Source organism: Aricia agestis, chromosome Z (assembly GCF_905147365.1).
Source record: "Aricia agestis chromosome Z, ilAriAges1.1, whole genome shotgun sequence".
Lineage (NCBI taxonomy): Eukaryota > Metazoa > Arthropoda > Insecta > Lepidoptera > Lycaenidae > Aricia > Aricia agestis.
Genome location: NC_056428.1, coordinates 7,764,077 through 7,780,021, shown reverse-complemented (window position 1 = coordinate 7,780,021; position 15,945 = coordinate 7,764,077). Strand labels below are relative to the sequence as shown.

Genomic DNA, 15,945 nt, shown 5'->3' with positions numbered 1-15,945 from the left:
ACTGAAAATCGAACTTTGAGTTTTAAACTTCTTCTTCGTCTTTTTTTATCAACTAATCACAGTCGATCTTGCTTAAAAATTGCACAGATTATCCAACTTAATTTAGTTGCTACGTTTTTTGGAATCCAATTTTTTTTGTTCGAAAGTTTCACCCACCTGGTTTGACCACTGCACAGATGACCACTGTTTGACTGGTTTGACAATTAGTTTGACAAGTTGCAAAAGGGGGCGTAATTGGACGTAGATAAGCAGAAAGGACTCAACCCACACAAAGTTACCTACTTTTGAGTTACTGACATTTGAAGTTTCAGCTTGAATTTCTTTAGCACAAAGTTAACAAAACAAAGAATTGCATAATTTCAACATAATTTAAATAATAGTTCACATTTTACCGTCATTTATTTTTTAAATATTTTGCAAAAAAATTCAAGATATTAAGTGCAAAAAGTGGGTTGAGACTTGAGTCCTTACTATAGTCCAATGGTTCTTCTTCTTTTTTATTAAGTCCAATGGTTTCGAGATGGTTTTGAGTTTTGACATTTGCAAGCAAAGAAAAAATCTAAAAATCAAAACTTTACCAAAAAAATTATTTAATTGGTATTTCAATAACACCATGAGAGTTTTCTTAGCTGAAGACAATTTGTGTGCACAAAATCTTCTGAAACTAGTGTCTCATGGAAACGCTATACTAGCAGAAATATTAAGATTGAAAGACAACATACCCAAAGTTTTCTTGTATGTATTTATTTTGAGATATCCTTTAAATTTAAAATCTTCTATGTAATTATTGGAAATATATCTTCATTTTACAGCCTTGATACAAAGGAACTGCAACAACAATACCATGACCTTATTATGGATTTTAGCTACTTCAAAATATCTGATAGCCAAGAGAAGAAGATTACTTCAAACAGCGTAAGCAACTAAAACAGTTTTAACCGTACCGTCTATGTTTCAAATCTACATTAAATTGATTATTTTAGAAACTACATGACCTGGATGATGACTTGAAAGAGAAGCATTTAGAATTAATAACAAGGTTCTATCTTCTCTTTGAAAACATATACCAATATATTGTTGATCTTAATTCTTTCGTTGAACAATTACATGATGGGGCATTTATTCAGCAAACAATTGAAATAGTTATGAAAGATGTGGAAGGCAAACAACTACTGGTTAGTATTAACAAATAAAATCTTTAATTCTTTTGTATAAGTACTATTTCTGTCAGGTCTCACTATGTTTATGTCAATAACAATGAATTTTAGGTTAAAATAATTTCTATTAATTCCAGTGTGAATCTCTGTATTTATATGGGGCAATGCTCCTTGTGTGTGATCTTTATATTTCTGGCCCCGTAAGAGAAAGATTACTTGTGGCATTCTATCGCTACAGCACCAACCAGTCTCAGTCAAATGTTGATGATGTCTGTAAACTACTAAGAGACACAGGCTATGATCAAGTCCATGGGAAAAGGCCATCAGACTACCCTGTTGAATTTTTCAGGTACCAAAATTGAGTTATAGCAACAATTTGACTTGAGTTGCACGATAATGTAATATTTTCTTCAAATAATTGTGTAAACTTCTATTTCAGCCGCATACCCATTCATTCTGATTTTGTTGAGAAAGTGATTGGAAAATTAAGATCTGAAGACATTTACAATCAACTATCAGTATATACAATACCTGAACATCAGGCTTCCGCTCTCGCCACTCAGTCTAGTATGCTTGTTGTGTGTTTATTTTTTACACCCAATTACCTACATTCAGACACAGTCAAGATGAGGGAAATTGTTGACAAATTCTTCCCAAGCAACTGGATTATTCCAGTGTACATGGGTGTTACAATGAATGTTGTTGATTACTGGGAAAACTTTAAGGCCGCAAAAACTTCCATCCACAACACCTGTAACTCCAAAGGGGTAAAAGAAATTTATAGCAAAAGGGGAAATTCGGTGGATTTAATCTTGAGTAAAATATACCACTTGTTAAAAGAAGGCACTTTAAGTGATGACTTTGTATTGGATAATATTAACAAAATACTGAATGTAATTTTGAATGCAAATCATGTGATTAGGTGGCTGATTTTACACAACAATGATGTTATATTTTTTGATAACAACAAAAAGAGCCGACAACTCAAGGAGCTTGTCATAAAGGAGAGCAATTATGATCCGTTAAAACTGTTAGAGTTGCTAGTCAGTACTGCAGAATTGGAGCTTAAAATAAGAGAATATCTTAAAAGATTACTTGATAGCAGAATAGAATCATGGAACACTAATAAAAATATGGCAATGGAAGCTGTCAATAATTTGTCTCAATTATTCACTGGCTCTCAACCTTTCGCCAAAGTGAGTGAAAACGAAAAGTTGACAGTGTGGTTTCAAAATATTGCCAAGCAAATTTCATCTTTAGAGGAACCAACTTCGAAATCGATTAAGAAAGTCACACAGCTGATTAGGGTGTTGGAAGAGGTGGAAGAGTTTCATGGCATAAAGAGCACATCCACAGTCTTCCAATACTTGACAGAGAGTAAAGATGCTCTCAAAAATGTCCTAAGAGCTGCATTGTTGAAAGAAGATTCACTTATCACTATGGAAACAGTAGCCGACTTCAGCTATGCTTGGTGTACTATAGATTTATATACAGTTCACATGCAAAACAATATCAAAGAGAATCCAGCTGTAACCAGTAAACTCAGAGCACTGTTTCTCAAACTAGCGAGTGCTATGGAGATACCTCTACTTCGAATCAATCAAGCGCAAAGCGAAGATTTGGTATCTGTCTCTCAATATTATAGCAATGAACTAATTTACTATATTCAAAAAGTTTTACAAATTATACCGGAAATGGTATTTAATATTGTTGAAAAGATTATTGATCTACAAACTTGGACAATCAAGGAGCTACCTACGAGGATAGACAAGGATATGTTAAGGGAGTATGCCCAAATGGAGGACAGGATGGAGGTGGCCAGGTTAACGCATTCTGTGTCTACTTTTACGGCAGGTAAATAACACTTTGTTATAGATCGCGCATAACATTAAAAGACAGATTGCAGTTAGGGTTGCCAGATATCCAGTAGGTGATTTTAATTTTATCAGAAGTTCCTATATTTCGTTAAGTAAGTTGTGCCTTGTAGATTATAATATTCCAACCTTTGTTTAATAAAGACTTTCTCAAAGTTAACATAGGGGGATATTAGATTATCATATATATTGGATCCGAGATCATTGAGTCAATGATATTGGATAATGTAATATAGACATATGATTCATTTCTTCCTTGATCATAGATTTTTGACATTTGCTGAGAGATTGGATCCAATACGGTCATAGAAATAGGTGTTGCCAGTTATTTAATATAAAAAAGTTTTTAATTTCTTGTACGTTAATATGTTTCAAATAATGTAATGTAATTATTTTTTTAATTATATAAGTACTTGGATAATCTTGCTGAAATAACAAAAAACAAGCCATATTAAATATGACGATGTCTTTTGACAAATTGAATTTTCTGAGATCTAGTAACCCTGACGTCAATACCTGTCAGTGTTAGTGCTCTCCATTGGCTATTGAAACCACATATGACGTAAAATAGGATCAATGAAATATGATAATGTAATATGCAGTTATGATCAAATGATCATATATATTGGATCCTATATATGATCATATATTGGCGACCACAATTTTATGACTGCAGTCTATAATATTACCATTATTAAAATTTAAAAACTATAGTCTTTGCTACCTACCTACCATACAAACGGAACGGTACACTGCATTTCCGCTGCTGCGTAGTGCAGTTTGACTAATTCGATTTATGAACATTAAGGAATACGTGTCGTGTCATCGTGTGATTCGGCGCTCCGCTGCAGTGTAGGTTCGTTAATTCGTACCCTACTGTTCGCGCATACCAGTCCCGCTGGCCGCTCACACCTCGCCTCAGAGCAGAGCTAAATGGCACTATCCTATTTCTATCAAACAACCTTAAAGCTATGTACGACCTCTACAAATAAGTACAATTAGTTTTTACATAAAAAGGCAAAACGCAGAGTTTTATGTATGTACATACAAACCATTTTTGAAGGCAGCTTAATAAAAGTTTTAAATGTGAACTGACAAAATCTTGACACATGAATTTTTTTTTGCAGGCATCCTAGACATGAGGTCTACCCTAGTCGGTGTCATTAGAGTGGATCCTGCCGAACTGTTAGAGGAAGGCCTCCTAAAAGAGCTCGATAGACATATTAACACGAAATTTATTGAATTTCTTGAACCACAAACAAAAAAATCCGTAAGTTTGGAGAGCAGACTTCAGAAACTCGCCGAAAGCATGGACGGGTATCAAAGGTCCCTAGAATATATCCAAGACTATATTAATATACACGGTCTCAGGATCTGGCAGAAGCAGGTAGGTAAATATTGTTATAAACTAATAATATACTTGTCAAAATCTTGAGATCAACTGACATGAAAAAAGTCATGGGCCATGAACAAGTCCCATTTATATTTAAAGAACTAGAATAATAGTTATCCTGATTATTCACAAATATTGCAGGTTTCTACTATAATCAACCAAAATGTAACCAAGGAAATAAGTATAAGAAAAGGTGTAAGCTTCTATGGACCTTCAGCTGGTTTTATGGGAAGTCTTGCTAGACAAATAACTCAAATAGTGGATTCCAGGTTTCCCCTCTTTGTTTTATTTAAGTAATATATTTCAAAGTCGAAATAAGGGTCGTTATAATATAAATAAATAATAACTATTTGCAGGTCGAGTGTTTACATTAATGTTTGCGCTGCCTGGTTCGATTTTAAAACTCACAAAGAAGTGATGAACACAAAAACATTTGCAAAAATGAATGAAGCGATAGGTGTCGTCGGCTTGCATGGCCTGGACACGTTGTATGGGTATATGATCAAGAATCAGTTGCAACATATCCAGACCAGTCTCAGATCAAATCAAGACAAAATCCCGTACAGTAATGTCGACATGGCTGAAATAGAACAAGTTATTGCTAAAAACCAGAAAGTGTACCAGAATATGGCAGAAGTAATACTCTTGTTGGGTACACTGCAGCTGCTGAGGAAACACATAGGATATCAACTAAACACGTGTTGCAAATTTGACTCGGCTCACCTGGAATCCTCACTACGAACCTTAAATGAGTAAGCACAATAATTATTTATAAGTGTAACTATTGTTGCCACTTTCATCTACGACACGAAATAATTAACGTATTAGAGCCCCCTTCTAAAATATTTATCTATAAGTACCTACGAATAAAAAAAAATTAAGGAATCGTAACTCCCATACTATTACCGTTTTAAATTTGGTTCCTTTTGATCTGTCATGTAACGTCAGCCTAGTACCGCTCAAGGTCACCTAAATATTGCAAATGTATTGAAATGTGTACCTAAAGCTGGCTTCTCACGGCGTGTGATATCATAAGCCGCGCCGCGCCAAGCCAGCTATTACGAGCGAGCACGAGCCACAGGCGAGCCGGAGCCTCCCCTTCTCACGGCGCGTTATATCACAAGCCGCGCCACGCTGACAAACATTCAAGTAAAATTAAACTTTATTAACACGATAATAGATATCATTTTGCTCTAAGTCACTACGTTAAATTAGTTAATTTTAATGAAATGCAACTTTATTCACTAGGCAACTAAGTTGCATTTCAATCTATGCCGCAAATTTTATTATATTAAGTTTAATACCTTTATTTTGATAACAGATGCCGCTGCTTGGCGGCTACATCGCGCTATAGCTAGCACGAAGATATTTGATATAGGTATAGGATGGGTATAGGTATAAGGTGTTTAACTAGTATGAAACGATTTCTATTCACACTCACTCTTGGAGTTGTAGAATTATCATGCCAGAGCGATTTTAGTCCCAGGGTAGCCGTACAGACGGATTTCGTGATGTTGTGCTCGAAGTTCGAACAGAAGCGTCATTCTTCCACCAGTACGAGTAGAAACATATATTAAATATTATTATTATTAATTATCAAAGTAGTATAGCATCACGGGGAACTGGGAAGGTTTTGAGCAATTATTATTGTTCGGAATCGTACATCCTGCAAGCTTTCGTCATCATTCCACGCAAAAAATATAACATTATCAATATTCAATCCTCATCACCTTGGTGAGTGGCAGTCTTCCACCGTGCATTTTTTGCGTTACATCCTGCCATGCACTGTAAAACTCGGGTATGAACTGCCACCAGTATTTGAGGACCAATACACGCCATAGGAATTTAGTCCCAGCCCCCAGGGTATCCCACCCTGGGACTTAAATTCCTCTGGCGTGATAATTCTACACCGAGAATGAGTGTAAGTGAAAAGAGTTTCATATTAGTTAATCACCTATAATAAAGCCAAGCACGAAGGGTGCTAGCTATAGCGCGATGTAGCCGCCAAGCAGCCGCATCTGTTATCAAACAAATGAATTACACGTCTTAATTTAATAAAATTAGCGACATAGATTGAAATGCAACCTAGTTGCCTAGTGAATAAAGTTGCATTTCATTAAAATTTACTTATTTAACGAAGTGACTTAGAGCAAAATGATATCTATTACCGTGTTAATAAAGTTTCATTTTACTTGTATTTTTGTCGGATTGGCGCGGCTTGTGATATCACGCGCCGTGAGAAGGGGTGGCTCGTGCTCGCCTGTTTGCTCAAGCCGCGCTTTTGTAGTTACCGACTTTAATCGGATCGGGACGCGCCTGCACGAGCCGCGCCGCGCCACCCCTTCACACGGCGCGTGGCTAGAGCAGGCGCGGCGCGGCTCGTGGTAGCACGCGCCGTGAGAACGCAACCACGCCACCACTTTCTTAGGGCGCACCACTTTTTTGACAAGTATTGTGGAGCATGTTTTTTGACGTAGTTACTTTTCCTTAGTTTTTAACCACCGATAAAAAAGAGGGGTGTTATAAGTTTGACGTGTCTGTCTGTCGGTCTGTCTGTCTGTCTGTCTGTCTGTCTGTCTGTCTGTCTGTCTGTCTGTCTGTCTGTCTGTCTATCTGTCTATCTGTGGCATCGAATCAATTTATTCAGAGCTCAAATTACACTGGTCTGAATCCATGACGAAAGCATTTGACATAAGTCATATCCCTTTCTATCAAATACAAATTAGTAATGCTCATCCTTTCTTCCGTTATCGTCACGCGCCACTAGTGATGTGATACCAACTATCTTTCAGAGGTATATTTTTTTAAATCGAAAATCGAAACAAAGCGTGATATGCTCAAGTCATTTTGAGTAGAACTGTTGTTAAACAACTGATTAATGATTATAATTTATAGCGTATAACTATACGTGGGAGAGCCATGCTTCGGCACGAATGGACCGGCTCCACCGGAGAAATACCACGTTTTCACAGAAAACCGGCGTGAAACAGCGCTTGCGTATAAACAGTAAATATTTATATGCTGCTGCTGCAGCATCACCTGGATTCTGTAGGAACCGAGCTTCGTATGAACCCGAAGTGGTGGTTTCATGTTTGGGCTCATTTTAACGGCCTCATCGAAAAGGACATTGATAGATGGTAATCATGAGAATATGATTCTGTTGATAGGAATTATTCTGCACTATAACCAACACAAGTTTAAAAAGAATGAAATAAAATTAAATTAAGAAATTTAAAAAAACCCCCGCTAAAACAACTTTAAAAAGTAATGAAATAATATTTACTGCCTTTAAGTTCAAATGATTCCTAACTTGTGTAAAGTAATAATTATTTTAGTCCATAATTGTTGTCAAGGTGTGTCGGGGGACCGCTAATGTAGATGTTTAATTTCACTTAACAAGTTAAGGATCAATTCACAGCGATCTGAATCGAGATAGGTAATCAGCGACTTGGCGGTTGTAGGTTTTAGTTTACTTGGCGGTCCCCCGACACACCGTGACAACAAATTATGGACTAAAATAATTATTACTTTACACAAGTTAGGAGTCATTTGAACTTAAAGGCAGTAAATATTATTTCATTACTTTTTAAAGTTGTTTTGGCGGGTTTTTTTTTAAATTCCTTAATTTAATTTTATGCCAATTTTAGTAAGAGAAATATGGATAAACCATCCATCTACTAGTATTACTACTATCTACCCATCACAAAGCGTTGTTTTTTGTCGGCGTTGCGAAGTAATCATGAAATCTTATCTTGAAAGCGTAAAGAAAGTAACCAAGTAAAGATTTTTAGTCACTAAAACTTCAAGCAGTTTTATTGGCGAACAACTATTTTTAGAAATAAATTTCCATCAATTTTATTGTGACTCAGAAATCATGTGGCGGAATTAGCAAGTCAAATAATCTATACTAATAATAAATATAAAGCTGAAGTGTTTGTTTGTTGTTTGAACGCGCTGATCTCAGAAACTACTGGACCGATTTAAAGTTTTTCTCAGTATTAATCAAGGAAGGTTTTATTATATATCCTATGTAGCCTATATTATATTATCACGCAAGACCAATAGGAGCGGAGCACCAATGAAGAATGTTTCAAAATCGGGTGATTTTTCCTATTGTGCTGCGTAAACGATAAAAGTTTCGCAAAAATCATATAATTTATTTAGTTTTTATTTAGAATTTTTGCCCTTTAAAAGTTTAAAAAAAGTATATATTATATAATTTGTAAAAAAAGTATATTTTAAATATATGGTAAGTATAGGTACTTTTTTAATATAATCCGAAGACGTTTTTGTATATTTTTAGAAGCTTGCCACAATTAATAAAAGTCTTTTCTTCATTCTATACTTTAAAATAAATATGTACTGGTTTTTTTTATTTCTTTTGACAGGCGCTTCTCGTACTTCCCATCACTAGTTCTGATTTATGACATGCCGCGAATTTGAATTGGCCAATCGTAATGCATTTCTTACCTCTCCCCCCGCGTCGCTTACCTCAGCATATGGGCACAATAATTTGTTAAGAGAAATCAAAACATATCTAGAGGCTAAGTGGTCGCTGCCCGAAACTGATTTCGATTTGCGATTTCAACGGTTTTTTGACACTTTAGCCATCTAAAATATGTCTAAAAAATGTCAAAAAACCGTTGAAATCGAAATCAGTTTCGGGAGTAAGGCACCTGAGAATCATGATATTGTATGTTGATTAAGATTCAAAGATTCAAAGATTTTATTTGCAAACTAAGTAATTAATATACAAACATTGTAAGTTAAGACTTAGTACCTTGTGCAGGCGTTTGCTTAAAAATTGTGAACAAATACTTTATATGTAATATATTTTTACAATATTATGTTAACAATGCGAAGTGTTATGAGTAAGTATCTTAATTTTATTTTATTTTACTAACAATATTTCCTATTATAATGTAACTATACTAGTATATATCTATATAATATATGGGTAGTAATATATTTTATGAACTTTGTTATCTTTCAACAACTAATTAATTATTATCTTTAGAGAAGAAATCTTCCTGGGAGTAAAAACAATTTTTAATGAGGTAAGTTTTTAATTTTCTCGTAAATGAAATTAATTTAGTTTCATTTTTTATTTCTTCTGGTAAACGGTTATATATTTTAACTGCCATGTAATATGGGCTTTCATTTAACATTTTTATTCTGGAGTATGGGAGGTGTAGTCTATTCTTGTGTCTGGTGTTGATATTGTGTGTATCCCTTTACTTTAGTGAAATAATCAAAATTCTTGAAAACAAATAAATTAATGCTGCTGACCTGCGCTACCATGACTCATTATACTTTTGTGAAATAGGCAAACTGTCTATAATAGTTTTTTTGTTTACATTAAAATATGTATTTTAGACTGCGTTGTGTTGATTGTTCGATATTGCACTAGATGTCGTTATTGCGAATGGCGCGGGGGTGAGGTACTGAAGTGGGGTGTGGAAACACTCGTTTGCCCAAGGTCATTCGCGTATTGGAGCCCCTTAATAAAATTAAATTAAGAAATTAAAAAAAACCCCAGCCAAACAACTTTAAAAAGTAATGAAATAATATATTTTACTGACTTTAAGTTTAAATAATTCCTAAGTGTAAAATGATATTTTAGTCCATAATTGTTGTCACGGTGTGTCGGGGGACCGCCAACAGTTTTGCATTTTCATTACTTTGCATTTTGTATCGCCATGTCACTGATTGTCTCGATTCGGTTCGCTGTGAACTGACCCTTAAACTATAATGTTATGTGAAATCAAACATCTACATTAGCGGTCCCCCGACACACCTTGACAACAATTATGGACTAAAGTATCACTTTACACTTAGGAATTATTTAAACTTAAAGTCAGTAAAATATATTATTTCATTACTTTTTAAAGTTGTTTGGCGGGGGTTTTTTTTTAAATTTCTTAATTTAATTTTATTTCATGCTTTTTAAACTTGTGTTGGTTATAGTGCAGAATAATTCCTATCAACAGGATCATATTAATATATCCCAATGAATACCATCTACGAATGTCCTTTTGGATGAGGCCGTCAATATGAGTCCAAACATGAAACCTCCACTTTGGGTTCATATGGAGCTCAGCTCCTATATAATGCAGGTGATGCTACAGCAGCAGCATGCAAAAATTTATTGGTTATTTACGTCTTACTAGTTGTCGCAATTCAAATGAGCCCAAACAAGAAACCGTTGCTCTAAGTTGGTGAGGAGTTGGGTATCCTATTGATTACCAGGTGATGCTGCAGCACCAGGTCAACTTTCCATTATTGTGTGAATATTCATAAATGTCACGAACTAGAATGCAATAAAGCCCACCAAACGACTGCAAGTTGCTAATCGGCCCTTCACGAACCAGATGAACCGCGATTTTTCAGCACGGAGCGGGCTGATGATGATGAACTATAGCTAAGAACACTCTCAATGAAGTCAGCTTTCAAACAAAAAAAACTAGATCGAAATCGGTCCACCCGTTTGGATGCTACGATGCCACAGACAGACAGACAGACAGACAGACAGACCGACATACAGACACGTCAAACTTATAACACCCTCTTTTTTGTCGGGGGTTAAAAATATGAACTATCTGGCATTATCCAAACCAAAGTTACGAGGGTTCAAAATTACGACGAAATGTTTCCAGAAAAGGTAGGTATAGTGCCCTTGCGCTTCGCTTAGCTCGTTTTGGCAGGGGCACTACCGTGCACCCAGATAAGTAAAGCTATTGTTTCCAATTTCATCTAAAACCCGAAATAGTTAACGTATTAGAACCCCCTTTTAAAATATTTATCTATAAGTACTTATACTTATTAATATTACTAGCTATAATTTGACCGAGCTTCGCTCGGTATTCGTTACTCCCTATATTATTACGTTAGGGTAACTAGAATGAGTGTTCATAAATAAAATCCTTGTGCTAACTGGATTACGTTTATTACGCAAACGACTGTTGTTGTGACGAGTTGCTGCACCAAGAACACTCTGTTTAGTTCACATGTTTGTTCACCACATGCATCGAACATCGATATAATATAACGACACATGATCACATCGATATACAATATATTGTGTCCCCACACAAGAATTGCTCGTTTAAAGATATAAGATTTGCATGTTCCCTATTAGGTAAATACTTTTCCCGTTTATAGGTCACTATTGAATGAAATCAAGAAGTCCCCTGCATCAGTGCCATTGGATATGCTAAAAGAACTGAAAGAGTATTCAGTAAGATGCGGCATAAACGAACCATTCGAGAAGGTCTACGCAAGAAATACGCCAGAATTCGCCAACGCCGACGTAGGTCGTGCCGCAGCGGTAGTTCTGATATCTCAGTTATCCAAGTTGCAACTGTGTACCACCACTGGTAAATTGATTTCATATAATATTTAATAGACTCTGTATCATCGAAGAAATTGATTCATAGGCAGATGGCGGACCTACGTCATTTGGTCGAGTTATGTCAATTCAATACAGACCGACAAGGCATGTAAAGTGTAAATGAACGTGGGCGCTGCATGTAAAGGGAAACTGTCAAAATTTTGACAGAAATTGCGTTTTTGTATGACGGCAGCGTAAGCTCCTTTTTCCGCCACGTTCATTTAAAGCCTTGTCGAGCTCTAGTCTTAATCTATCCGCTGGATTTGCGTAACGCAACCAAATTACTCAGGTCTGTCATCTGCCAATGAGTGAACTTCCCTGATAGAACATGATCGTTAATAAAGTCTACTCTTGTTCATTCATAAAACCAACTTATTAGGCAGAGTCTACGCACTCTGAAATAGGTCACTCACAAATAAGCGTGTTATGCTGGTGTCCCTCAGGGCTGTGTGCTATCGCCTGTGTGTTACAGACCAACGGCCAAGGGCGTCGCCTAGGGGGGGCAGGGAGGGGCAGCTGCTTACCCTCCCCTATTCACTTCCCTTCCCATCCCTACCCTCCCCTATTATCCTATTGCCTCTTAAAAGGCCGGCAACGCACCTGGAGCTCTTCTGATGCTGCGAGTGTCCATGGGCGACGGTAGTTGCTTTCCATCACGTGAACCGATTGCTCGTTTGCCCCCTTATTTCATTTTAAAACAAAAGGCTCGTAATACAAGTGAAAAGCTTCATGTGCTGTCGACTTTACCTACAGTTCATACCTACTTTTCTCATATACATATAGAGAATAAGAAAAGTATAAATTGTAGTAGGTAAAGTCAACTTGCCCCCCCCCCCCCCCCCCCCTGCGCCATCGGCTGGCGACGCCCTTGCCAACGGCATTCATTGCTGTGCAGTTGATAGTACAGCTGGTAATGCCCTACATACCGGCTTCCCCATATTTCTCGGCTAAATGTTATTGATAGTCGAAACGAACTTGTGTCTAAAATAGAGAATTCATTGGAGAAAGTCTCATCATACCTCCTGCATCTTTTCGCCATCATTCCACGCGAAAAATATACCATCCTCATCACCTTGATGATCGACAGTCTTCTACCGTGCGTTTTTCGTGTAATTTTCTGCCGCGCACTGTAAATATCTGGAATGAACTGTCACCAGCAGTATTTCTGAACCAATACGACCTGCAAACCTTCAAAAAGAGAGCGTATTCCCTCTTAAAAGCCAGGCAACGCAGGCGTGAAACAGCGCTTGCGCTGTGTTTCGCCGAGTGAGTGAGTTTACCGGAGGCCCAATCCCCTAACCCCTACCCTATTCTCTTCCCTACCCTCAACTATTCCCTTCCCTTCCCTTCCCTACCCTCCCCTATTACCCTATTCCCTCTTAAAAGGCCGGCAACGCACTTGCAGCTCTTCTGATGTTGCAACTGTCCATGAGCGACGATAGTGACGATAGTTATTTTCCATCAGGTGACCCGTTTGCCCATTTGGCCCTTATCTTAAAATAAATTAAAAAAAAATAAAAAGAAACCCCGCCATTCCGCCAATCAAAGTAATGAAATAATATTTACTGACTTTAAGTTTAAATAATTCCTAAGTGAAAAGTGATATTTTAGTCCATAATTGTCGTTACTGTGTGTCGGGGGACCGCCAAAAGCGTCTTTTGCATTTTGTATCGCCAAGTCACACACCTTGACATTACTTTTTAAAGTTGATTGGCGGGGTTTTTCTAATCTTTTGATTAAATTTAATTTCATGCTTTTTAAAATTGTGTTGGTTATAGTGCAGAATAATTCCTATCAACAGGATTATATATCCCAATGAATACCATCTAGGAATGTCCTTTTGGATGAGGCCGTCAATATGAGTCCAAACATGGAACCTCCACTTTCGGTTCATACGGAGCTCGGTTCCTATACAATCCAGGTGATGCTGCAGCATTAGTAATGCAAATATTTACTGTTTATCTCCGTCTTACTAGTTGTCGTCCAAACACGAAACCTCTGCTCTAAGTTCGTGAGGAGTTGGGTATCCTATTGAATACCAGGTGATGCTGCAGCACCAGGTCAACTTTCCGTCAATGTGTATATATTCATAAATGTCACGAACTAGAATGCAAAATATAAATACAACCAAACGACTGCAAGTAGCTAATCGGCCCTTCATGAACCAGATGAACCGCGATCTTCCAGCACTGAGCAGGCTGATGAACTATAGCTAAGAATACTCTCGATCATGTCAGCTTTCAAACAAAACAAAAAGTAGATCAAAATCGGTCTACCCGTTTGGATGCTACGATGCCACAGACAGACAGACAGACACGTCAAACTTATAACAATTAACACCCCTCTTTTTTGTCGGGGGTTAAAAAAGTTATAAATGAAAAAAAGAGGATTTCAAATGCATCTAGCTAATAATGAGGTTATTATCAGTAAAGTCTATCCAGTAATAGAAACTTGATTAAATTGCGTTTTGTTAATTCGTAAATCCAGCCAGTGCCGTAAATAGCCTTTTTTGCGCCCTGTGCGAGCTTCTATATAACTGCACCTTTGTCTTTTAACCGATTTCCAAAAAGGAGGAGGTTCTAATATTATATTCGGCTGTGGATATTTTTTACTACATGTGGAAACATCTCTGGGGCGCAGCGGGAACTTATCGGGAGCAATTCGAAAAATAAGGATCTGTCTGGTCTGGCCATTCTTGCGCCCCCCATGAGAGTCTACGCCCTGTGCTTGGGCACCAGTGGCGCCGTCCTATTTACGGCACTGAATCCAGCATCTAAATTATAATAAGAAGTAGCGGTGTTTTATTTTATTATTTTACTACAGATGTTTTATAACCTTTCTAGGTGACTTAATAAGTAAAAGAACTGGTGACAACATTGATGGATATCCTCTACTCATTGGTTGCTACACGCTGCTTCGGCACTGCCATACACAGTCTTTCGACGTGTTTTTAGACTTCTTGTGTAAATATGCTCAAGTGGTAACAATGAATAAGTAAGTACTAAAGTCATACCTTATCTTATTATTATAAAAACATGATAATCATATTTAATCAGTTGCTATATTTTAACCTTATATCGAATAGGTACTTAAGCTCACGGCCGATTTTTTGGTAGATTAGAACACACAAAGTATAGTCTCATATAGTCCTCTCTCTCAATCGTTATTTAAAAATATATTTAAGTACTCTACACTTACGCGCTAGAAGGTAGGATATTATGTATAGATTTTTTTGTAGGTATATGTGTGAATAAAATTAACTAACTCATATTATTATTTTCAGAGTAAAATCTTCAGAATCGAATCTGGACAACATTTGTATAATTCGAGTGTTACAAATGTACTGTGAAACTTTCAACTACTCGTTTTCAAATCTCGAGTCTAAGCTCCCCTTGAGTTTACTTACGCAGTCTGTATCAAAGTAAAATAGCTGGTTGTATACCGAGTGTCCAGAAGTTGGAATTAAACATAAGGCACACATACATATTACATTTTCGCAGCAGGTAGAGAAAGGAGAGAGGGAGATATTACTTCGTCTCCTTCACTATGCTGGGCGACTAGTCTAGGTTCCCCTAGAACACCTTTTTTTTAGTACTATCAAGCTAATTTTTTGTGAGTAGCTTCATTTTCATAAGACGAACAATTACCTCTGTGAAAATTCTCGAAAGTGGTAGTTAACAGGGATAATAACAAGGATTTATATATTTTATAGCAAGGTCACGAAGTAGCATTTTAATTAATTTTTTGAAGATCACTTGCTGCGAGGATCGGAGAACCGACATAAATTGCTCCTGACATGAATGTCACCTTAACAGCAAATAACTAATAAAATTTTAAATTTTTATGTTAAAACAATTTTAAATAATAAAATATTTATTTATCTCTAATATATTTATAAGTCATATTTTCTAAGTAAACTATTGTTTATGATATAATGTTTCATTTAACCCATCGATCCCCAGCAGCAGGCTGCTGTAACAATTGAAAATCTATTGTGTCTGCGATACCCACAATGGAGGTGCTACGATAACAAAATAATTACATAATGTAAGTACAACAGTATCCACTGGAACACACTGAATAATTGTATTCCAGCATCTGGTAACAATAATTCAGTAGCAATCCAGCCCC

General features: G+C 36.6%; 1 protein-coding gene across 1 annotated transcript; it reads left to right on the top strand.

The window, feature by feature from the left end:
- Positions 1-558: 558 nt before the first annotated feature.
- Positions 559-15,744, top strand: LOC121739201 (WASH complex subunit 5). Its single transcript, XM_042131553.1, has 11 exons — positions 559-735; positions 813-915; positions 984-1,175; positions 1,295-1,506; positions 1,597-3,011; positions 4,159-4,418; positions 4,566-4,693; positions 4,781-5,176; positions 11,586-11,800; positions 14,658-14,808; positions 15,098-15,744. The coding sequence occupies exons 1-11, from the start codon at positions 614-616 to the stop codon at positions 15,237-15,239; spliced, it is 3,336 nt and encodes a 1,111-aa protein (XP_041987487.1). The 5' UTR covers positions 559-613; the 3' UTR covers positions 15,240-15,744.
- The last annotated feature ends 201 nt before the right edge of the window (positions 15,745-15,945 follow it).

What these genes read in the sequence shown, in the direction of transcription:
- LOC121739201 (XM_042131553.1), top strand. Translation starts at nt 614, where the DNA reads ATGAGAGTTTTCTTAGCTGAAGACAATTTGTGTGCACAAAATCTTCTG. An exon ending in TGGAAGGCAAACAACTACTG is followed by an intron (nt 1,176 to 1,294) that starts GTTAGTATTAAC and finishes TATTAATTCCAG; the next exon opens with TGTGAATCTCTGTATTTATA. An exon ending in TCACTACGAACCTTAAATGA is followed by an intron (nt 5,177 to 11,585) that starts GTAAGCACAATA and finishes TCCCGTTTATAG; the next exon opens with GTCACTATTGAATGAAATCA.